Below are 23,141 nucleotides of genomic sequence, written 5' to 3'. Positions count from 1 at the left end.
CGCTCTATGGCTGCTCAGTGGGGTATTCCTGCCATCCCTCTCCCTAAACCCATTCCTGCTCGGTCCCTAGATGGTACCCTGATTGCCACAGTCTCCCATACTTCCCCCAGTGTAAGTCTTATAGTTTCCGGCAATCACCGTGAGGTCACCACGTTGTACCTTTTAGATTCTCCCAGTGCTCCCATTGTTTTGGGTCACCCCTGGTTGGTGCAGCATGGTCCTCACGTGGATTGGTCCGGAAACTCTGTCTTGTCTTGGAGTCATTCCTGTCTTGAGTCTTGTCTTGGTCCTGCCCCGTTTCCTGGTTCTGTCTCTTCTGTGTTGCAGGTGGAGCCGGATGATCTGACCGGGGTTCCGGCGGAGTACCGTGATTTGTCCCTGGTGTTCAGTAAGTCCCGGGCCACCTCTCTGCCTCCGCATCGACCCTACGATTGTGCCATAGAGCTCCTCCCAGGCACTTCTCCGCCAAAGGGTCGCTTATATTCCCTTTCCAGTCCAGAAAGAGAGGCTATGGACAAGTACATTAACGAATCCCTTAAGGCTGGCCTCATCCGCCCTTCCTCATCTCCTGCTGGTGCTGGGTTCTTCTTCGTTAAGAAGAGGGATGGCTCCCTTCGACCCTGTATTGATTATCGAGGGCTGAATGACATCACTGTTAAGAACAGGTACCCCTTGCCGCTTATGTCTTCAGCCTTTGAACTCCTGCAGGGAGCTAAGGTCTTCACCAAGCTTGACCTCCGTAATGCCTACCACCTCATTCGCATACGGGAGGGGGATGAGTGGAAGACAGCCTTCAACACACCCACGGGACACTTTGAATATCGGGTCCTTCCCTTTGGTCTGACCAATGCCCCGGCTGTCTTTCAGGCCCTGGTCAACGACGTGCTGAGAGACATGGTAAACCAGTTTGTCTTTGTGTACCTTGATGATATCTTAATATTCTCTCCATCTCTACAGGTACACACTCAGCATGTTCGCCAGGTGCTGCAACGACTACTAGAGAACCAGCTGTTTGTTAAGGCAGAGAAGTGCGTCTTCCATGCCAAGTCTGTGTCGTTCCTGGGGTTTGTGATTTTCGGCGGGTGAGATCAAAGCTGACCCCTCTAAGGTAAGGGCTGTTGCCGAGTGGCCAACTCCTGACTCTCGTAAAGCATTGCAGCGGTTCCTGGGATTTGCCAACTTTTATCGGCGATTCATCCGGAACTTTGGTCTGATTGCTGCACCTTTAACTGCGCTCACCTCTCCCAAGGTACTGTTTAGGTGGGGCGATAAGGCTCAGGAGGCCTTTGATAAATTAAAGTCCCGTTTTATCTCTGCTCCTGTCTTATCTGTTCCAGATCCTAAACGACAGTTCATAGTTGAGGTGGACGCTTCTGAGGTCGGAGTAGGCGCAGTCCTGTCACAACGATCTCCCCGGGATGGGAAAGTGCATCCTTGTGCTTTCTTCTCCCACCGCCTGACCCCCACAGAGCGAAACTATGACATTGGTAATCGGGAGTTGCTGGCAGTCAGATTGGCTTTGGGTGAGTGGCGCCACTGGTTAGAGGGTGCAGTTCAACCTTTTTTGGTCTGGACAGACCACAAGAACTTGCAATATCTAAGTTCAGCCAAAAGGCTTAGTGCAAGACAGGCTCGCTGGTCCCTCTTCTTCAGCCGGTTCAACTTTACGCTCTCGTACAGGCCTGGGTCTAAGAACATCAAACCTGACTCTCTCTCCCGCTTGTTCGAGATCCCAGAGAGGGAGGTTTCAAATGACACCATCTTGCCCAAGGGGGTAGTGGTGGCCTCTCTCTCCTGGGATATTGAGAGACAGATACAAGAGGCCTTGCGAGAGTGCAGAGTACCGAGAGGGGTCCCAGCGGGCAAGTTATTTGTTCCCACTGCTCTGCGCTCTCAGGTTGTCCAGTGGGGTCACTCATCCAGAATGGTCTGTCACCCAGGAGTTCGGAGATCACTGGCTGCCATCCGTCAGCGATTTTGGTGGCCATCCATGGCCAGGGATGTCAGGCAGTTCGTGGTAGCCTGCTCAGTTTGCGCCCAGAACAAGAGTTCCAATTCGCCTCCCACTGGTCTGCTTCACCCCCTACCCATTCCTTCCCGCCCTTGGTCACATTTAGCCCTTGACTTTGTCACTGGTTTGCCGGAATCGAGGGGTAACACCGTGATCCTTACGGTGGTGGACCGATTCTCCAAAGCGGCCCATTTCATTCCCCTCCCCAAGCTCCCCTCAGCCAAGGAGACAGCTCAAGTGGTGGTAGACCACGTATTCCGGATTCATGGTCTTCCGGTTAATGTGGTTTCCGATAGGGGTCCCCAGTTTGTCTCCCGGTTCTGGAGGGAATTCTGCCGACAGATCGGGGCCTCTACGAGTCTGTCGTCGGGATTCCATCCTCAGACCAATGGGCAGTCTGAGCGGGCAAACCAGGATTTGGAACGTGCTCTCCGCTGCCTGGCATCCCATAACCCTAGCTCCTGGTGCCAACAACTGTCCTGGGTAGAGTATGCCCATAATACTCTACCAGTTTCTACTACAGGTATGTCACCATTCCAATGTTCTGTTGGCTATCAACCACCTCTGTTCCCCTCACAGGAACCCGATGCTGCGGTCCCGTCTGCCTTGGCCTTTGTCCAACGGTGTCGGCGCACCTGGAGAAGAGCTAAGGAGGCCTTGGCCCGGGCTAGTAGACGGACCAAAGCAGCGGCTGATCGTCATCGGACTCTGGCTCCTCACTATGTATGTGGTCAAAGGGTATGGCTCTCCACTAAGGACCTGCCTCTCAGGGTTGCTTCCCGTAAGTTGGCTCCCAGGTTCATTGGTCCATACCGGATCACAAAGGTGTTGAGTCCTGTGGCGGTTCGGCTCAAGCTTCCTCCTACGCTTGGTCGGGTACACCCAGTGTTTCATGTCTCTAGGGTTAAGCCTGTGTATTCCTCCCCTCTTGTTCCCTCTATTCCGACCCCTTCCCCCCCTCCCCCCCGTCTAGTGGATGGCTCTCCAGTCTATACTGTTAGGAGATTACTGGATGTCAGACGTAGGGGTCGTGGATTTCAATACCTAGTGGACTGGGAGGGCTATGGCCCGGAGGAGAGGAGTTGGATTCCGGCCAGGGATATTCTGGACAGGGGGCTGATCGCGGACTTCCGTCGGCGACGAGGTGAGCCCCCTCCTGGAGCGCCCAGTGGCGCCCGTAGGGAGGGGGGTACTGTCATGTCCTCGGTTTGATCATCTGGGCCACTGGGTGTTGTTGTTGTTTTGTTTGTATTATCTATGTGCCTTTCCCTAGCATGTTTTGTTTTGATCCTCCGCCACATGCCTTCTGTTTACTCTCTAATTCCACGCCCATCCTCTTGTTTAAGCTATTACGTTATTAAGTTAATGTCACTCACCTGTTCTTCTTGATTTCTCCCTCTATTTATTCCTTCCCTTAGCGCTGTCCTGTGTCAGATTGTTGTTTGCCCTTCTCGTGTTTCCCTCGATCTCCCGGTCCTGTCATGTCAGCCTTTTTCCTGTTGTATCTGAATCCCGGTCTACATCTTTGATTTTGCCTTTTTCTGCTACCAGGCCCGTTCCCGTTTAGTTTCATTCCTGCTGCTCGCCTGTCTCTTCTCTCCGCTTCAGCGATCCATTTTCCGGTCTCCTCCAGCCCCGCAGCGCTCTCTCTTCCTCGCGGGTGTCGCGGCCCAGGAAGCGCGACCCAGCAGTATCGCCCCCTGCCGGCGGTACCTATTATTACACCCTCTGGGAGAAGCCTGTCCTCTCTACGAAGAGGTTTTTGTTCCATTTTTTTGTTGGATTTTTCGGACATTTTTGTTACATTTTTTCCCTTTTTTCTGACTTTAGTTTTCTAAGACTTTTTTCCTCTACGGAGAGTTTAAGTTTAAGTTTTTTCCCTCTGGATGTTTTTGAGAATTCTCCATAGTGAAGCTATTGAAAATCTTATTTTCCTCTTCGGAGCTGTTTTTGTTGAAGAACCTTTTTCCCATCTGAGTTTGCTATTTTGCTTATATTTGAATAAACTGTGAAGGACCTGCATTTGTGTCTTCTGTTTGCCTTGATCAGAACCCTGACAGAGAAGACTTTTTAAACACATTTTAAACATAATAATTTAAGTAAGTCATTTCTAATAACTAATTTATTTTCTCTTTGCTATGATGACATTAAAATATATTTGACTAGATTTTTTTCAAGACACTTCTATACAGCTTAAAGTGACATTTAAAGGCTTAACTAAGTTAATTAGGTTACAGTACCTAGGCAGCTTAGGGTAACTAGGCAAGTTATTGTATAACGATGGTTTGTTCTGAAGACAGTCAAGAAAAAACATAGCTTAAAGGGGCTAATAATTTTGTCCCTAAAATGATGTTTAAAATATTAAAAACTGCTTTTATTCTAGCCGAAATAAAACGAAAGACTTTCTCCGGAAGAAAAAATATTATCAAAGATACTGTGAAAATGTCTTTGCTCTGTTAAACATCATTTGGAAAATATTTAAAAAAGAAAAAAAAAATCAAAGGGGGCTAATAATTCTGACTTCAACTGTATATATAACTGTATATACATATATATATGCCTTCATAAACTTTCATGACAATAACTTCACCTCCTACCTAACCAATGATATCTCATCTCTGGTAAACTCATGAACAAATGAATCATACACAACTTAAGTGAGTGGGAAAGCAAGCCAATGCAAAGGATGTGAGCGATGTTTCAATCATAATCTGTGTATTTTAGTACACCGCAGCAAAATGTGAAGATCTTGTTTTGGAATGAAGTATGAATACCTTGTTTTGGCTTTAAACAATAACCAAATGTTTACTTAAGGTGTGATCTACTGTGAATTTTGACTTTAAAATTAGCAAATTACAAAAATTCAAATAAACTCCAAATGAAAATTCTCAAGTGACTCACTTTGCGGAAACCTTCCAAAACATCTTTCATCTTCTCGTAGCGACGGAACAAGTCAGCAAGAGATTTCTCCACCGAGTTGAGATCAGCTAAAGCCTGATCCTTCTCCAGGATCAGCTGTTGGATAGTGTGGTGAGACACAGACTTCTCCCTCTGTTCGCCCTCTGAGACATACACACAAATATATAAAGTTAATATTACGCAGATATATAATGCACAATAAAAAATGTATGGATGTGCTAATATATATATATATATTTTTTTGGGATGAAGCAGAGGTTGATTTTAATGTAGATATGAAATTATACTACAGTATGGCTACATCGTTGATCATGAAAAATGAAAATGCAGATTTCAGACCTGCATTTCTGGTGCATGCAGACACACACACACATACACACACACACACACACACACACACACACACAAACTGTGGAGACATGGTGAAAGATGAGAAGTCCTTTGAAAAACTTACTCAGCACCTCTTAAACAGTTTTTAGGGAAACTTTATGAAAAGATTTATTGTTACAAATTTCATATTAGCAAGTCTTAGCAGGTCAACTATGTTTTTTTTTTAATGAACTAAGTTTCACAGATTCAGCTGAATCCTCACTCAGTTACATACAATATCTCTTTGGAGTTAAACAAGTACTGTCAATTGTTTTAAAAACAGATTATACTATTACTTAAATTTAGATAAGTTAATATGTACACAAGTGAAAAAAATGAATTAACATTTATATTTAGCAAGAAAAAATAGATAAGAAATAATCATAAATAAAAATCCTTTTTAAAATAAATGATTAATTTTATTCATCAAAGAATGTTTCAACAGCGATATTGATAAAAAGTGTCTGTACAATGAGCTTGTAGTTTGGAAAGCTACAGTATCAAAACAGCTTCCCCAACACTGATGAGCTGAAGATGAAAGATATTTCAGAGAATACAAAAAGATCTTGAAGAACATAGATGATGCTAAAATGTGAGGCCGACATCAGGGTAGAGAAGAGAAAACTCTCTGACACAATCAGATGCGGTGAATGCAACACAAACAATGAAAAAAAAGATTTGCTGTTACTTACCAGGCATGCCTGAGTGATATATCAAATATTTATGGGGAACGGAGGAAGCAAAACAGAAAGAAGGGACGGCATTAAGTCAAGCCAGCAGGGTGGGACATGTGTGAGAAGAAAAGTGTGTCGCTTACATGGGAGAATATCGAAATTAATGAAAGTGTGAAAGAACAAAATAAAGTATAGTAGCTGGTGAAAGCCAGAAAATGGCCATGAAATGGAAAAAGAAATGAAGAGCAAAGATACAAAATAAAACAAATGAACAAAACAGCTGGAAAGTGGATTATCAAGAGTGGAATTTTAACATGAATGTTTTTTGTGTCATTGCAAAGAGAGAAAAGCATGTCAAGGTTAAACCAGGCAAGTAAGATCTTATGAATCAGAACATGTAAGAATGAACACAGTCTACAGCATTTACGTGGCTGTAAACACTGGAAAGGCAAAAAAAAATAGATTAATTTGTCAGTGGGTGAGGCCTGGTACGGGACATGTTTGAGCAGAAACATGTTGGAGTTTTCTGAGGTCAAGTGGAATACATAGGGAGACATAAAGATATGTGCTCATAACTGACCGGTGTTTGGGTCCGGAGGCACGAAAGATTTGTCTGCAAATTAAGTGAGAAATTTAAAAAAAACTTATTGCAAATATGTGGCAGTGTGGTGTGACTGGGAAAAGGGGTGTGTGCCCGTTCATTTATAGCAGAAGAAAAAAGGGAATCAGAAGGGTCAAAGTGTGTCCAAAAAACACAGAAGGTAAAGCTTTGTTTAGCAAACATCAAGACTCACCGATCATCTCTGCAATGGTCTTTTCATATTCCATGACTATCCTCCTGTGAAGAATGAAGAAAAAACACTTTTGTCAAATAGGTTTTATTTAGTCATTGAATAGACTAACAATAATCACAAATTCCAGGATTATTTTTAATGCATAAACTTACGAAAACAAACCAACAAAAGAAAAGAACACCCCAACTCCAGCCTGTAAGTATACAATACAGGGATAATCAAAACAAATTTTTAGTTACAATATTGCTGTAAGAAAAAGGATTCCCCAAGAAGTGACAAAAAAGTGCCCCAAATCTTGTGAAATTGTCCAATGTTGCCTTTTAAAAGAGATCTGGTTCATTCCAAGTGCAGAGTAGATATCAATAATTCAAGCTATAATTTAGCAGTTGGAGGATTAGAAAAAAACTCTTGTAATCTGCAAGATCTGCCTCCATAATATTTTTATTATACAACAAGCTGTGTGAAATAAATAAATAAATGTATTAATGCATACATACTCAAAATCAAATATTCATAAATAAAATAGGACTTTTGTAATTTTGTAACAAAATGAAGAATATTTTTTACAAAGCTCTGCACATGACATGCAAAAACAATATTGTGGCCAAAAATAAAGAATCTATTCTCTTGGTTTTTGTAAATCATAGCCACAGTTTACAAATTTGTTCACTCACATGAAAATTTAGTTGGACAAGTTTTTCTTATTTGTGCCCTCAATTTCAACCCAGGCTCATTCTGATTACGTAGCCCTTCATACATTTCTGGAGAGCACCAAATATGTCCCAGGAGGTACTTTTTTATTTTTTTTATTTTTTTCACAAATCCACCAGAGGCCGCTGTGTATGCTTTTCCAGATCTCAAATTTCTCTTGCGAGTGTCATTCTCGCCTGCTGTTCTCACATAAATCCACTAGAGGCCGCGGTCGACTGACAGTCTACTGACTGACCGACCAATCGACTGACCCACCCTTCCACGTCTCTAAACCCAACCAATAGTGATTTAAAAAGCACGGATTGACTTGCCCATCCACTTCCCTAAAGCCAACTGACAGTTTTAAAAAGCATTCCAGAAAAAGAAGAGCCCCCTGATTTTTACCACGTTTTCAGGTTTTACCACATCCTCACCCTGTTATTTATATATATTTTTTAGCTTTTGTTTTTGTCATAACTGCTTTCTGGAACCGATCTTCACCGTACTCGAACCCCATTGTCATGGTAAACTCAGCACTGCATCTCAAGTCCGCTGACGTACATGTTGAGGTACTGGACAAACTGGTAACAGCGGGAAAGCCGTCCATATGGAGGAAAGGAAGGAGAGAAGGAAGACGTCATACCGCCCTGTAGCGTTCATTTTAAAGATGAAATGCAGCTAAACGTAGCTCTGGCTACATAATTAATGATCTCAATGTATATAGAGGCATGTTTTCAGAATGAGCCTATGTTGCTCAATGTTGCTCAATTGACTGTCTTGAAACCATTGCTGTCATTTAATTTGCACTTTTCATCTAAAATATCCTAAATTGTATTCCGAAGATGAACAAAGCTCTCAGGGAATTCGAACAATATGAAGGTATGTAAAAATGGATTAGAATCATTTAGCATATTTGTTTCCTGTAGATTATGGCATGGCTCTATGCTTTTGTACAAAAAAGTATCAATGTTTTCACAAAAATATTGAGCTGGCCAACCGTCTTCAACTTTAAAAACGAAAAGAAATGTTTCTTGAGCATCAATTATTTCTGAAGAATTGAAGGATTCTTAAGACACTTAAAAGAGTTAACATGACACACTTTCAGAAACCTTAAATGCTTTTTAATGGTAGTGTATAGTTTAGCTAAAAAATAGGTATTCTAGAATCTATTGGTATTAAGATCATTTTCAGATGATCTGATCACAAAGGGTTAGTGTTAATACAAGTGTAAACAGCATCCAAAATATTGCATGATCTTATCACTAAAATCACACACAGAGCAGCAGCTTTTAAAGCTAACAGTGGTTGGGCATCAAAGTCAAATACATTTAATGGATAGAATGAGAATTTTCTTTTCCTTTTATCCCTATTTTGCTGACTTATTGAGCGCTACATATAGTCACAAACCAAAGGCCCTCTCTTAGAAATCAGATCACAGAATCAGATAAGAAAGTAGTCACAAAAGACTTGATTCACGTTACTACCAGTAATGTTTTCTTGGCTTTTCACTTGTGATCGGATCACCCCAGACGGATCCTAATACCAGGTGTAAACAGGATTTACTACCGCATTTGAAAGTGTCCCAAATTGGATGTTAAACAATCCACGTTAATGTTTTTTGTCTGTTTGCACGCATGCAGAAATATCCGCTCTGCTCCAGATGCCAGTGAAAAACGAACTGCTTTAAAGATGTAAAGGCAAACTGGATGGCGGTGATTAAAATACATGAGGTGACAATAACTTTAAACACTTTTAAACAAGGTTGATTACAGAAAGGTCAGTAAATTGGCTTTTCTTATGTCATGTGTGGAGTGGAGCTCGCGGAAAGGTTTGGAGAAAAGCAGGTTGCCGGCACAGTAAGCGGATGGATTAGCTATGCCTTCCCTTAGCCTCTTATGCCTTTCTTATCCTAAGCCCAATCAGGCTAATGAACTAAGCTCCATTCTTATCCACACTAACAAGACCTGGTCCAGCTGGCTGTAATCCTCAACCCTCCCCATTTGCCTTGTTCACATTGTCCCTCGAAAACAAAAGCTTTTAAATGAAAAACTGCATTTATTTTATTAACAGTGATAAAAAGCTTTAATATTGAAAAAAAAAAATGTGTGTATGGATAGTGACTTGATTTGACCCCACAGTTAAGAGATTCTGAAGCAAAAGAATATATATATGACCTTATAATAGCATTTAATTGTGCGACAAAAGTTACATGTGATTTCTTTTATCTTTACATCTATTTCCTCTCCTCTCCAGCCCCCACCTCTGGCACATCTTACAGGTTAAGGACCTCTTTAATTGGCTTTCTGCTTACGCTCGACTTCAAAAAACTGTAGGAAAGGGATAAACAGATTGAGAGGTGGACTGAGGTTGGTGTGTGAGCTGTAAGCAGAGCTTTATGTGGTTTGCTGTATATGGGGATTTCCAATGATGAGTAAATGCTTAGGCATGTTAACTCAAATAAGTAGTAATTTAACATTTTTGACAAATTTATTGATTATGAAGAGTGTTGAGAAAGGTGGATTGAGAAATAGCGGAAGCTTCACTTGTTATCGCTCACAAGTCTACCTATATGAGAACACACCCACCTCATCTCCTCCACCTCCCGTCTACTCTCCTCGTATTTCCTCTTCCACTCCATGGCTTCTTTCTCTTTCACAACAATCTGAAATAAGAAGAACATCACTTTGAATACATCATCTTTTCACATTGAAATGGTTAAACCAAGGTCATTCTGGGTTGATGCAAATTGGGTTTATGTTTTGAAATTTTTGTCTAATATTCATAAGGTTTATAAGCATTGAATGATCAATTTCTGCAGGTAATGAGATTGAAATCACTTTGTTTTATCTACCAGTGCTTTTATTGGATTTGTATAGGTAGGCATAGCTCTAAAAAATAAAGATGAGCAGTGTTTAAGCAAATTAAAAACAACTGATTGTACTTTCACAAGTTAAGAGAAGCTAAGTGTTCAATTCATGTTGAGTTGTTACAGTATACTGTATCATTTGCAATACAGAAAAAACTCATTCATCTATCTGATTAAAACTAAACAAAGCATGTGAAATTTTCTGTGACAGTATAGTGTTTATTCAAATTTAATGAAATGTGATTGCAAGCAGTTTCTGATCAATTGTTATTTAGCAAGACAAATGTCATTACTTTTAACTTTAAGAATTCAGAATTGGCACAGTAAATATAGTTTTAAAACCCAAAGCCTTCAAAATTACAATCTTGCAAAAATCTATGATTTTAATTTTTTTTTTTTTTTTTAAGATTTATACAGCTTCTAAAATCTGAATAAATAAGCGTGCTATTGATATATGGTTTATTAGCATAGACAAATATTGGCTGAGATACAAGAGTCTGTGAGTGTTCAAAAAATCTAATTACTGACAAAATTGTTTTAAACTTGTCCAAATTGTTATTGATTATTACCAATTAAAAATTTTTGATTTAAAAACTTTTGATATATTTACAGAAGGAATATATTTATATGATTAATATTATAATTATTTTGCCGTAAAAATAAATAGTTTTTAAAATATTTTTTACTCAAACCACATATATTTGCCTATTGCCAAAAATATACCTGTGCAAACTAAGACTGGTTTTGTTGCCCAGGGTCAATGTTTTGGTCAATATTGAAATATTTTAATAAATATATAACACTATTAAATTCTTTAAAATATATTCAATAAAATCAATATATATTTACAGGGATAATTCATGCAAAAATTACCATATAGGCTGCATTTACACTGTACACGGCAAAGGCACAATGACCAGCAGAAAAAGTGGGCGCTTACTGACAGCTGATAATAACGGAGCACCCTTTTCTCCATTCCTGTATTTAATCTGTTCGCAGAATTTCATTTATTTTATTTTACTTTTTTGACAAGCTGTTTTACTATAGTTGATAACAACTAAGTTCTGATTTGGTCATCTTCTTTCAATCTAGGCCTTTTTAAACCAGTAGGCATCTTAATGTAATGTCCATGGTGTGATTTATGCACGTGATTTAAGAGTTTTTTATATTGGTTACGTGGTGGATATTGCGCTCTCTCGCTCTTTTGTTGACATGCTTAAATACTTGTGCTACATGACAATATAAAAGCTTTTTTAGTCCTTGTGTATGAGATTTAAAGTTTGCAACTTTGCTAAAGTCTGTTCTGAAATGAAAGCGTTAGAACTGATGTTTTTGGTAATGAGTGACTCGCATTGACAGGTGAAAATCAGATCTACCTGCTTACATTACAGAGACGAAGGCACAGATCCATTTCGAATAAATTTCCACATATGAACAAGGCCTGAATCTGATTACATTTTTCTAATTTGATTAATCTATGTGATTTTTTCCTGCTTACACGTACAGTATATGTTACATATCAGATCTGTGCCACATGGGAGATAAAAATCGGAATTAAGTCACTTGAACCATGCTGTGTTCATGCAGCCTTACTCGGTTACAAAACCGTTTCTTCCTTTTTGTGTTCAACAGATAAAGGAACACAGATAGGTTTGAAAGGGTTTTGAGGGTAAGTAACAACAATTTGAATTTTTGGGTGAACTATAACTTTAAATAATACTTCTAAGACTAAATCTAAGATCACTCTAAAGTTTTGGTATTGTGATGTGGTTTCATGCAGCAGGTGAGCATCTACCTCTTCTCGGGCGATGCCCAGAGAGTGGTCCATGTCACGTGGCAAATGAGGACTTTCCCCTTCAATGTATCCTGTTCGGGAATAGAGGGAGCCCTTCGAAACGCTGCTGTCCCCTGGTGAGGCTATTTCCGTCTGTTTTCAATGAGAGAGTTGCAGAAATCATTAAAAACAAGTACCTTTAATTTCTTTACCAAAATAACATTCATTTCACACACCCTGGATGGAAGCAGCACATCATCTACAGGTTCTACTCAGCAAAAAGCCGTAAAGCCATGGAGAGCAGGCTCCTAGTTTGGGGGTTGAAAAGCTTCCAGCGGTTGGTGATAGGCCCGTGTATACAGCTGGGATGTTATGATTGACAATCCCCAATATGAAATGGGTGTGAATAGCTGTTTGTCATGGAAAGTTTGTAGGTGTGACCGGATCCGGGTCAGAAAGCAATGCTGTGTCAGATGAGGACAGCAGGACTACAGGCTATTGGAGATAATGTGCAGGTGATCTCATTTGAAGGCTGATCCATTTTGCAACAATAAATAAAACATATTAAATTAAATAAATAAAATATCTATTTGAGCAGTTAATGGCAATAACTTTGGAAGCCTGTTCACTCCACTGAATAAGAATAAATACAATGTAAAAAAAAACTAGAAAGTCAAAATTGAGAGTTATAAAGTCAGAATTCCGAGTTATTAAGTCAAAATTCTGGCGACGCAGTGGTGCAGTAGGTAGTGCTGTCGCCTCACAGCAAGAAGGGGGTTTCCTCTGGGTGCTCTGGTTTCCCCCACAGTCCAAAGACATGCGGTACAGGTGAATTGGGTAAGCTAAATTGTCCGTAGTGTATGAGTGTGAATGAGTGTGCATGGAAGTTTCCCAGAGATGGGTTGAGGCTGGAAGGGCATCTGCTGTGTAAAAACCTGCTGGATAAGTTTGCGGTTCATTCCGCTGTTGCGACCCCGGATTAATAAAGGGACTAAGCCGAAATGAAAATGAATGAAGTCAGAATTCTGAGTTATAAAGTCGCAATTGTCAGTTATAAAGTCGCAAGTTTATAACAATGTAAGTTATAACTGACGTTATAACTCACAATTCTGACTTTATAACTTGAAATTGTAACTTTATAACTCAGAATTCTGACTTTATTTCTCAGAGTTGAAAGTTTATAACTCAGAATTCTGACTTTATAATTTTTTTTTTAATTCAGTGGCAGGAACGGGCCTACATACATAAACACAAAAGTCTGTAAAAAATATCTGCATATGTACTATAGAAAGAACAGAGGTGTTTTATGAATATCTGCTTTCAAATGCATATATGTACTGTAATTTTCAAATTCGATTTGCTTTCAAATATACCTTTTCAGATTAAAGTGCATTGTCTCCAAATGGCCTAATTATAGTCAGTGATGGAGTGTTGTTACTGAATAATCATCATGTTTAGCCCTTAAACCCACTTGCTGATTAGATCTGATTAATTCTTACTAACAAAGCTGGATTAGGAGATTAATCGAGTTTGACTCTTATTCCGGGTAGGGGGCCGTGTGTTAGGGTACAATACAGAATGCCAATCACATAATGTTTGGTCTGAAATGAGCATTATTGCCTAAACCATTTACTGTGCTATTAGGCAATGTGATACAACACAAACTATGATTTGAAGTATTGATCTTGTTATCTTGAATCTCTTTAACTACAGGATATAAATTAGATGTGGTCTTGATCTGGCATTGCCCTTTAAAAATGCTGAGTTGTATTTTTCTAATCAAATAAAAAATGTCAAAGCTGTTGACACATTTTTGGGTAGATTTTTGGGAGTTTATTTTTCCAGTCTCATAGGGTTTTTTCCAGTCTTTATAGAGCTCTTTTGTTTTTCCTAGTGTTATTTTTCAGTGCTAGGTAAACTACAACAAAATTTTGCACTGCATAACCTAGTAATCTAGCCTAGAAACTCCCTGAATGTGATCCAGCCCAATAAGACAGCATGTTTTGTCATTACCAATCCTAAACACAGTCATTAGAGGGGAAGAAATGCAAAGCAGCTCAGTACGGCGGTGGAGTTGAGATGTTCTGTAATTCGGTCATCTTTAGAGCAGCTGTGCATTTGCATGAATGATACTAAGAAAAAAAGCTGTTTAAAAAATGAGGATGTCATAGAGAATGTGCTGAGGCAGCATGTGAAATGTGTCTGTGAGACTATTTTAGAATGAGTGTTATCTTATAATGTATGTTAAAATATTGAATATTTTAATAAGATCATCAATCCAAGGTAGTCCTCCATGAGCCTCATTACTCTATAATACAGACATATAATACAGTCTCACTCTTTTATTAGGCCTATATGAAAATACTCCATAATCCATTCTATGCCAAAATATTTTTAGTACATTAAAGCTAAAATCTATTTTGGAAGTGAATTCCAGGGGTTATTCAGGGGCAGGAACTATACCTGTGGAATACGAGACGTCCTGCGACAGAGTTTTCTATCTGTCTGTGTGGATTTGACTGCAGTCTACAAAAATAACCAGACTAGTTTGGACAAGGTAAGACAAAACCTAACAATTATTTAGACAAATGTTACAGGATTTATAAAATGTTATGTGGATAGTCATAATAAATATGTCTAGAAAATAAGTTAGTTGATGATTTTCAATTGTATTAGACTGTTTTTGTGGAGTTTAGTTTGTAATTTGATGTTACATTTTGTTGTTTCTAGTCATAAAATGAATAAATATATAAATCTGAAAGATCAGGAGCAGCACACTCATGATTACTTGTTTTGGACACTGTTGTTTTACAAACTCAAGTTTTGCAATCAAAAAGGCTGCATATATTTCATAGGAATAATTTTCTAATTTTTTAATGTGATGGTGATTTTTGAGCATTTGGTAGTTTTCAATGTCAGATGACCCTTCAGAAATCATTCTAACTTTCTAATTTACTGTTCAAAAAATAACATAATTAATATCATCAGAAATGATTGCATTTATAATTACACATTTTCTTTCTTTTCAGCATTTTTTGATGTATAGAATTTTCAAGTAATAGAAATTCAAATCTTTTTTAACAGTGAACAATGTCCAAATAAATTAACATTAATTAACATTAAAGGTGCAGTATGTAGATTGGACACCCAGTGGTTGAACTAGGTATTGCATTCCTGAATCAAAACAAACGCAAGCGCAGGTTGCCAGTTTGAGGACCTACAGGAGCAAGTCTGACTATCGAGCCTTAAAGCGCGTTCTAAATGAAAGCAACAGCAAACAAAAGAAGGAATATTTTCCATGTTAAAAAGACTTTTTGTTCTAACCAACACCTCGAATTGATATATTAAATATGTTTTTTTATTTTATGCTGAATAACAGAAAACTGACAATGATAACCTCAGGTACACCTCATATGCTTTATTTGGTGTTAAATGCTAACAGTATGAGTTTAAACGCCATTTTACATGATGTTTATTGCCACACTACTGCAGTCTACTATCTACTAGCAGCAGTAGATATAGTTCACCTCAGATCTTAAATATCAAATAAAATAAACCATTTAAAATTGAACTGCAAAACTGTGACTCAAAACCAACACAGTGATCCAGCATGTACATTTAATAATGTTAAAGAGGTTTAATATGTATTAATAAGGGTTTAAACCTCACCATTTCGTGTGTGAGTGCATATTCTGTGCTTCTGGATGGCTGTTTTGTCTGGTGCAAACAGTCAAATTGCTTATCACTGCAAATCTCGTCACATAGCGTGTTGTTAGGACTCTGGGTTATAACGTAACCTGCTCACCTAATGGTTATGTTCATAATATTTATTTAGTCACGAACATGTACTCTTCCTGACTAAATGAATGAAATACATGGTTTTCCATAAAGGCAAACCAGGCTGCTGAAAAATAATTGACTGCAGTGGCATTGGGTTGGTTAAAGAACCAAACAAAGGCAGCGTTCTGGCACGTAACAGACATTTTGAAAGCAGAATAACTGACTTTAGCATTGTTTTTCAGATAACGATAAACAAGAATGCTCACTTGGCAGTTTTCTTAAATACCTTCAAACAATTTATGGTATTGTTATGCTTTAGAAGAGTCAAAATCTAACACACAGCACCTTTAATTTCTAAAAGAATTATGTGAATATTTATGTAAAAAATCTTGCTTTAAGAATTTTTTAAAATAAAACAAAAAAAAAATACTGACGAAATTAGGTTTTTAATAGGGAAGTGATGGGATGCATTTGTTTGAAGAACTATTTTACAGACTAATAATGGTTTAGTCTAATGGGGGTACAGGGACACTGGGATTAGAATATATAGACTAGATCTAGTTAGACTTGAAAGGGGTTGTTTTCTGTCCATCTTACTTTAGCCATGTGAGAACCGTTGATATTCCAGAGGCGTGGACTGGGCTTCTTGAGGCGAGACTGTGAAGTTTGCAAGACAACATCATGAATATGGAGGGGGAAGAATTTGAGTTGTGTTAGAGGGGTTGTAGATGCATGTGTGCATGTTTGTATGTACTGTGCGAGATTAGTCTGTTCATTCCATTTCCTGTTCAAATGCTGAGACTGAGGTGACGGTCGCTCATCCCACATGACTGAAAGCAGATCTGAGCTAAGCTTCATGTGAAGCCACGCTAGCGGCCTCAGACCAGGCATACAAACGGTCTGTATGCCCACTCTATTCCAATGAGTTAGTGTACATTAGTAACAATCCAAACCAAAAACCAGAATGAATGTGACAAGGAATTCAGCCTTCAACTTTCTGTTTAGGTAGAGTTTGAAATTCTAAAATCAATTTTAAAAACATTCAATTTTGATGTAATGGTAACACTTTACAGCAGGGTTTCGTTTGTTAACACTGTCAGTAAGGGCACTTTTTGTTTGGTTAGTCTGGCCTTAAAAACACTTTATATCCAGCAATTACGGCAATTACCAATTTGACTGCTCTGACACAACTGGATGAGAACAACACTGAGCTGAACTGATGACACTTTGCTCTAGAGAGCTGTTTTATATCTGAATATAATTAACAAATTTGCATCATCAACACTGTGGTTGATTTGAACTAATGCCATACTGAGTGGGCACACTTCACTTTTTCATGCTCTTCTCTGCACACAAATGTCACAGTATACTCAAATGCAGACAAGCCAGCTGGTGCATAAGGACATTTCCCAGAGATTTGATGGCCGTTCTGGCCTGTTGTGCCATCAACTTGATGGACCTCTCAAAATATACAAATTAGGCAATCACTAAATAACACCAGCTCCCGGGTGTTACTCCATGAGTCGAGACGAGACGCGAGATTGGGTTAACGAGAACAAGACGAGACAATATTTTCACAAAATTTAAGAAATCATCAATTATGAAGTATATGAATAGAAAATAGTCTTTTATTTAACTAAAAAAATAATAATAATAAAAAATCGCAAACTGCAAAGCTTTTAGGTGCTTTTTTAAATCAATCTTTAATGACTTATTTTATCCCATCTGAGAGGAGAGAGAGAATGACGAAGAGGGTTGCAGCGAATGCCTTTAACACAGAGATGGACATTTCTACTTTGAGGCAATTTGAAGCAGTTTGTTTTAATGCTAAGCTACAAAAAAAGAAAACTGAAAATAAAAGGTTTCAATTAAATGTTGTAAATCAGGGTTGTCCAAAGTCAGTCCTAGAGGCCTGGTGTCCGCCAGAGTTTAGTTCCAACCCCAATTATACACCTGAACAAGCTAATCAAGTTCTCCCAGGTATACAAGAAACTTCCAGGCAGGTGTGTTGAAGGAAGTTGGAGCTAAACTATGGAGGACACTAGCCCCCCAGGACCAAGTTTGGACACCCCTGTTGTAAATGATTTTTTAAAAATGTAAATACTCTCACGCAACAGTTAGGGTACTATGCAGAAGACATAGGCGAGTAAATCAAGGCAAAAATGAGTGTAATTTTGTTATAAATTACATTGTTTTGTTTTAACGGTAAGAATTTCATTACAAAAATGTTTTTAAAAATGTTGTATTAGTTAATATAAAGCAATGTTTTCTAGTCATTTTTTTATATTCTTGAATACATAAGCAAATTACCCATGCCATCTATATTTACTTTTGGCCCACTAGCCTCAATCAAGTTTAGTTTTTGGCCATTCAAAAGAAAAAGTTTGGGCACCCCTGATCTAGAGAAAGCCACTCATGCTTTTTTTTAGCTCTCGCCTGGACTATTGCAATGCACTTTATATTGGAATTAACCAAACCTTATTTTATCGGTTACAACTGGTGCATAGTCGGAGCACATCATGCCTGTTCTTTACTCTCTTCCCTGCATTAAAACCTATTTTTTAGGCTTGCTTTTGACATTCTGTAGTACAAAACGCTGTTTTATTGACACTTGTGTTCTTACCATCTTATGTGTTTTAATGTTTAATTTTGTTTTTAATACTGTAAAGCACTTTGGGCAGCCTACTGGATATAATAAGATGCTACAGTATATAAATAAAGTTGATTGATTGATTGAAAAATATAACAAGGTTTGCAAAATTACAGTCATGGTTCCCAACCCAGATGTCATCTGATAAGAGCAGGAGTGCAGTGCATCATAAAAAAAAGTCAAACCAAGGCCTACGGATTCATTCATTCATTCATTCATTCATTCATTTTCTTTTCGGCTCAGTCCCTTTATTAATCTGGGGTCGCCACAGTGGAATGAACTGCCAACTTATCCAGCATATGTTTTACGCAGCGGATGCCCTTCCAGCTGCAACCCATCTCTGGGAAACATCCATACACACTCATTCACACCCATACAATACGGACAATTTTAGTCTACCCAATTCACCTGTACCACATGTCTTTGGACTGTGGGGGAAACCGGAGCACCCGTAAGAAACCCACGCAAACCCAGGGAGAACATGCAAACTCCACAAAGAAGTGCCAACTGACCCAGCCAAGGCTCGAACCAGCGACCTTCTTGCTGTGAGGCCACAGCACTACCTACTGCCCCGCTGCGTCACCCTGGCCTACAGATTATTTGCAAAAAGTTTAATGACTGTAGAGAAGAGAAAGATTAAAAACTGTGCTTTAAGAGAGCATGTTGTAACATTTTGGAAAACTAGAACCTTGTTTCAACGATTATACAGTTGGCTTTTTTTCTAGTGTCAAATTTTATATTGATTACTCACCTGGGTGTTTGTATACCCTTAACAAATATGTAATATATAAAATATTAATGCATGAAAATATATTAATTTCAACATTAGAATTGTGTATCCTTTTTTTTCCCTTATAAAAAGTGCAAGTAAGCAGTATATTTGTCTATGGTATGGTAGTTCATCTATAGATGGTGTATGTGTTTTTGAAGATTTACCTACAGTGTAGATATAAACTGTATCTTGTCAACACAATATTAAAATAGATCCCTTTTTTGGTCAGCCCTAATTTTGTAATCCGTATAAATTTCCTCCCAGATGAACACAGTGGCTAAATGAACAAATTGCCTACCTGTTACAGTACTTTAACTAATAGGGTTACAAGATTAGTAGTCCGGTGGATTACATGATCAGGGTGGTTGACGACAGTGAAGGTGGCCTGGGATGGAGTCAGATTCACAAATTGAATTATTGCCACAGTCCACCACAGCCGAGATGATCGAGTTCAACAAAGACATCAGAAGGCAGTGCTGAATCATGTTGTTTAAATTTAGAACAAGAAGCTTATTAAGTTTGCCAATAATTGTAGTGTCTTTGGCCTCCTGTATGTACGTATGTGTGCATCCTTTGTATTAATAAGACAGTTAATGTACAACGACAGATTCATTCAAGTCATTCAAGTCCGATAGGGGACAATACACACAAATATACTTTGTAGTAGTACAAGAAATTAGAAAAACAACACACTGAAATATACAGTAGGCTAAAACACTACAGAAAATTTACATCATTTATTTTTTCTTCAGTTCCTCAGTGGAACTGTTCTTTAAAAAACACAATTCAGTTCTGCTCTCTGACGTCCAGCAAAGTGTAAAAAGTAACTGTATTGTGCATATGTCAAACTCATTCATCATATTCATTGAACACAAGCTTAATGGGAATATGTGTCCAGGGCTATATATTGAGAACTGAGAAATATGTGCCACGGGGTACATACTGCCTGCATTTTGTGCGTAAAAAAACACAACAGGGTGGTACCGCTCACTGCTTACCTCCATATGCTTGGCTTTTCTGACATGACTGGTTTGCTCAGTAGCTCACCACATACGGCATCAGACTGAGTACGCTGACTGGAAGTCCAGCAAAGGACAGTTCCAGAAACCAGTTAAAACAAAACCCAAAAAAGCAGAAACCATGGTAAAAGGACATGGCCGTGATGGATTTTCTCTTTTAGTTTGCTTTTAAAAACTTTCGGATGAGTTGAGAGAAGGGGGTGTGGGGTCAGTTGACTGCAAGCTGATTTATTATGCACAACAACAAGCCATTCTCTCACGAACACGTGCCAAAAGGTTGTTGAGATTGGCAGAAATGTACACCTCTAGTGAATTAACTAGAAATGGCACTTACGAGAAAATTATGAGACTCAGGGTGCACTCACACTGTGCTATTCGAGCCCAGGCGCGGTTCCTGGTTTGGTTGACAAGTGTGGGTGCTCCAAATCGAGACCAGGTGCAGTTCAGTTGGCCGGCCCTGGCCCAGTTGGAAGAGGTGTGCCAGAGGGCAGAAGGCTCAGGCACAGTACACTTGTAGTGTGAGGGCAAAGCATGCATAAACCCGAAACTGAAGACATGACATCACTTTTAGGGGGCTGTTTCATATGAATTTATTAATCATTCTTACTTTTCAATAAACGTGAACTGTCATAGTTTATTAAAGACACAAACCCCTCGCTGCACCTTCAGCAAACCTCCTAATACACACAGCACAAGGACTTGTATGATAATTTATGAGCATCAAAAGTGGTGGATCTGTTCCACAGAATATTTGACTATGTGTCACTGCATCTCAAATGACTAAAAATAAAACAATATAACAATATAACTAAAGCAATGTCCACTGCGCTGAGCGAGAGCGATTCTCTTCCAGTTAAACTTAACATCAAACTGTCGCATCATTGACGATAAAAACATGCTCCGGCTCGAAGGTAATGCAATGTGAGTGCAGGCCATCGCGGGAGAAAGTATAAGACTCCCAGTAACATATTTGAGATTGTGAAAAACGCACATGCCGGTCACTGGTGAATTTGTGAAAATAAAAACTTCAAGCATGGGTACATATTTCTAGGTTTTCAAAGATACCTCCAACATTCATCCCTGCTAAAGTCCTGTTTGAAAGTTGCATGAATACTGTGGTGTGCTAATTGGACTGTGTTGATATTGCAACACTGATTTGAAATAAAGTTTGTTCAGCTATAAAACTGTTCTACAGTAGACAATGATGCTATCAGTTCAAGAATAAACCTCTTAAATCAAGTTTTGTTGTCATCCAGTAGTGTCAATGCAATCATATTGCTAAATGCAGTAAATTCAAAATATTAATATAATCTTAAAAAACAGCTAACCAACCCAAAGGCAACAGTGGCCATTTTGATAGTTAATGTACTGTAAACAAAAGAGCCTTACAACCTTACTGTAAAGTGTTGCCGATGTAATAACAGAGTCTACAGCAAATCGAACATTAGTTTCCAAGTCACATTGACCTTTTTCTCTATGGATCTCCTGTCCAGGTGAACATGCAGGATTGTCACAAAGCCCTGGGAGAAACACACCTCTTTTTGTGCAAAAGGGTGTTGGATTGGGAAAGAGGAGCACCAATCGAGGGACAGGAGCCAGGTTAGAGAACCAGGGGTGAGATGTCACGTCCACAATATGGTGCAGTAGTTTATGGGCAGGGACTCACACTCACACCCAAGGGTGCAATCAGGGGCTCAGTTCAAAAGGAGGAAGCATACACACTCACACACACACACACACACACACACACACACACACACACACACACTGACAAATGCACACAGGTGCGGGCTGGTTCAGCGCAATACCTGGGGGGACACAGTGGACAAAGTGGGGCTCTGAGAGATGTTTTTGGCTACCTGTAGAGCCTCTATCCTCAGGGCTGCGAGCACCAGTTCCTCCTGGGCCACAAGGGAGGGTTGGGAGGGATAGGGGGAGTGACCCATGGAGTGGGGATGGGGCAAGGAGGAAAAGAGGGGTTAGAGTCGTACTGGGCGCACTGAAATGCTAAACCTGAGGGAAAAATGTACATATACACACACATAGACACTCATACACGTTTTACTGTGAATGTTGTAAATGTGATGAGATCCACCCATCCCATCCAAGAGTTTTATTAGTAAGGTGTAGTTCAGGCAAAATTTTTATTCTGTCTTTCTTTGTGTAGTAGACTTTCAGTTGCTCTTCTCTATGCAATAAAAGATAAATGAGGGCTAGGTTCTATGTTTCTGGTTTTTGAGTTGACCCTACTATTGATGATCCAGGTCTTGAGCTGGAACAAATCTATAGAAGGATTGTTTTGTATTTCTGTACACACAGTGTATATTTTAAACATTGATCTTATAAATGACTAAGTACTGGCCTGGTATTGGTCTTGGTCTTGCACTGCCTTAATCTTACTACCTAAACCCCTGAAAATCTTGATCTTGTCTTGTTCTCAAGACACATGGTCTTAAGTTATGGTATTAAATTGATTTTGATAACAACCCTACAAGGCTTCAAAACTGCACCGGAGCATCAAAATAGTACATATGACGTATCTGACTATTTCAGGGGACATAGAAGTACAATTCAAATCATTTGATTATTTTAAAATAGTGATGAAAGTAATGAAAACGGTACTTTTTTGTATATATTTGACGAAATATTAATTACTGTTTTATGTTGTATTGTACATTAAAAAGTTATTGAGTTTACTGATGGCAGCATTTACTCCAGTTCTCAGTGTCACATGATAATTCAGAAATAACACTAATAAGTTGATCAGACACTCAAGAAACATTTCTTACTATTATCAATGTTGAAATCTGTTGTGCTGCTTAA

At 39.0% G+C, this 23,141-nt stretch overlaps 1 protein-coding gene across 50 annotated transcripts in view; it reads right to left on the bottom strand.

Moving 5' to 3' along the window:
* The window catches only part of tacc2 (transforming, acidic coiled-coil containing protein 2), a 99,650-nt gene that overhangs the window by 4,617 nt on the left and 71,892 nt on the right, over positions 1 to 23,141 (bottom strand). For 13 of the 50 annotated variants that reach the window (XM_073920942.1, XM_073920943.1, XM_073920939.1 and 10 more), the window contains 5 exons: positions 12,119 to 12,250; positions 10,043 to 10,119; positions 6,768 to 6,811; positions 6,554 to 6,586; positions 4,913 to 5,073 (listed from right to left, as the gene is read on the bottom strand). In XM_073920942.1, coding sequence (XP_073777043.1) covers positions 4,913 to 5,073; positions 6,554 to 6,586; positions 6,768 to 6,811; positions 10,043 to 10,119; positions 12,119 to 12,250 — 447 coding nt within the window. Of the gene's footprint in view, positions 1 to 4,912; positions 5,074 to 6,553; positions 6,587 to 6,767; positions 6,812 to 10,042; positions 10,120 to 12,118; positions 12,251 to 14,560; positions 14,624 to 16,474; positions 16,535 to 22,126; positions 22,220 to 23,141 lie in introns of all 50 variants that reach the window. The other 37 variants (XM_073920940.1, XM_073920941.1, XM_073920974.1 and 34 more) reach the window with 8 other exon arrangements.

Source organism: Danio rerio, chromosome 13 (genome assembly GCF_049306965.1).
Source record: "Danio rerio strain Tuebingen ecotype United States chromosome 13, GRCz12tu, whole genome shotgun sequence".
NCBI lineage: Eukaryota > Metazoa > Chordata > Actinopteri > Cypriniformes > Danionidae > Danio > Danio rerio.
The sequence above is the reverse complement of the archived record's forward strand: the minus strand, read 5'-3'. Positions and strand labels throughout refer to the sequence as shown.